This window comes from Elephantulus edwardii, unplaced genomic scaffold, assembly GCF_000299155.1.
Source record: "Elephantulus edwardii isolate Elephantulus edwardi_28Jun2011 unplaced genomic scaffold, EleEdw1.0 scaffold00043, whole genome shotgun sequence".
NCBI lineage: Eukaryota > Metazoa > Chordata > Mammalia > Macroscelidea > Macroscelididae > Elephantulus > Elephantulus edwardii.
In genome coordinates, this window is record NW_006399793.1 from 18,087,634 (window position 1) to 18,088,545 (window position 912).

General features: G+C 42.9%; 1 protein-coding gene across 1 annotated transcript in view; it reads right to left on the reverse strand.

The window, feature by feature from the left end:
- Nucleotides 1–912, reverse strand: part of LIX1 (Lix1 homolog (chicken)) — a 90,526-nt gene that overhangs the window by 26,626 nt on the left and 62,988 nt on the right. The window contains exon 3 of the mRNA XM_006885379.1: nt 259–399. Coding sequence (XP_006885441.1) covers nt 259–399 — 141 coding nt within the window. The remainder of the gene's footprint in view (nt 1–258; nt 400–912) is intronic.

Sequence of the window (912 nt, forward strand, 5' to 3'; positions counted from 1 at the left end):
TGACTGGGTAATCTGGATGGGTTTGTCGGAGACAGTGTGACTGGCACAAGACAGAGCAGAGATTAGGGCTGTTGTACATAGGTGTTACTATGAGTCGCAAGCTACTCAATGGCACATAAGAACAACAAAGATGAATGACTCAATGGGTGAAAATGAAACTCAGAATTCTTGTGATTCTGCTCATTTAGTGTCTCTCAATGTCCAAAGGCCTCAGCCTACGTGGTGCCCCCAACGCCCCCCTTCCTTGTGAGTACTTACGCTGGTGGAGGCAACAGCCTCCTGAACACTTTCCATAATGAATTCCTTGGTGATTCTGCGGGAGGGCAGCTCATTGAAGAGAGAGTTGATCAGGGCCACTTTGGCTGCATCTCGTCTGGCCTCCGCTCTACTTAAGCAGCACTTGAGAAGGAAAGGAGAAAAGGAGTTGTTAAAAGGATTTAGCATCTGGCCATTTCGTCCTTGCATCACTGGGCCTTTGGACTTTTCTATTCACGCATTTATTGTCTGGGACAAATCTTCCACACCCGCTGCTAATCCCCCTGGTGGTCATGCATATTCTCTTTCAACTCTAGGTCTATACAAATGTCTTGGTCGTCTTCAATTGCTTTTTTGTCTTGTTTCACAGTCACTGAATGTGTAGCATGGACCAGAAGCTTTGCACATTCTGCTAATAAGTAATAATAAAATAATAGTGATTATTGTGTATGAAGATTTACATTCACTATCAAAAAGTTCTTCAAATCCTATTGTATAAGGAAAAAGAGGGGGGAAAAACTTAAGAAAATAAAATGAGGGAATGAGGAAAGATAATACTGAAGAACACAGGTCTTTAGAAGTGGCTGCTTGGCATTGCCTAGATTTAAAATCTTGGGCAAGTTAATTGGCCTCTCTGTGCTTCAGTTTCCTCTTCTG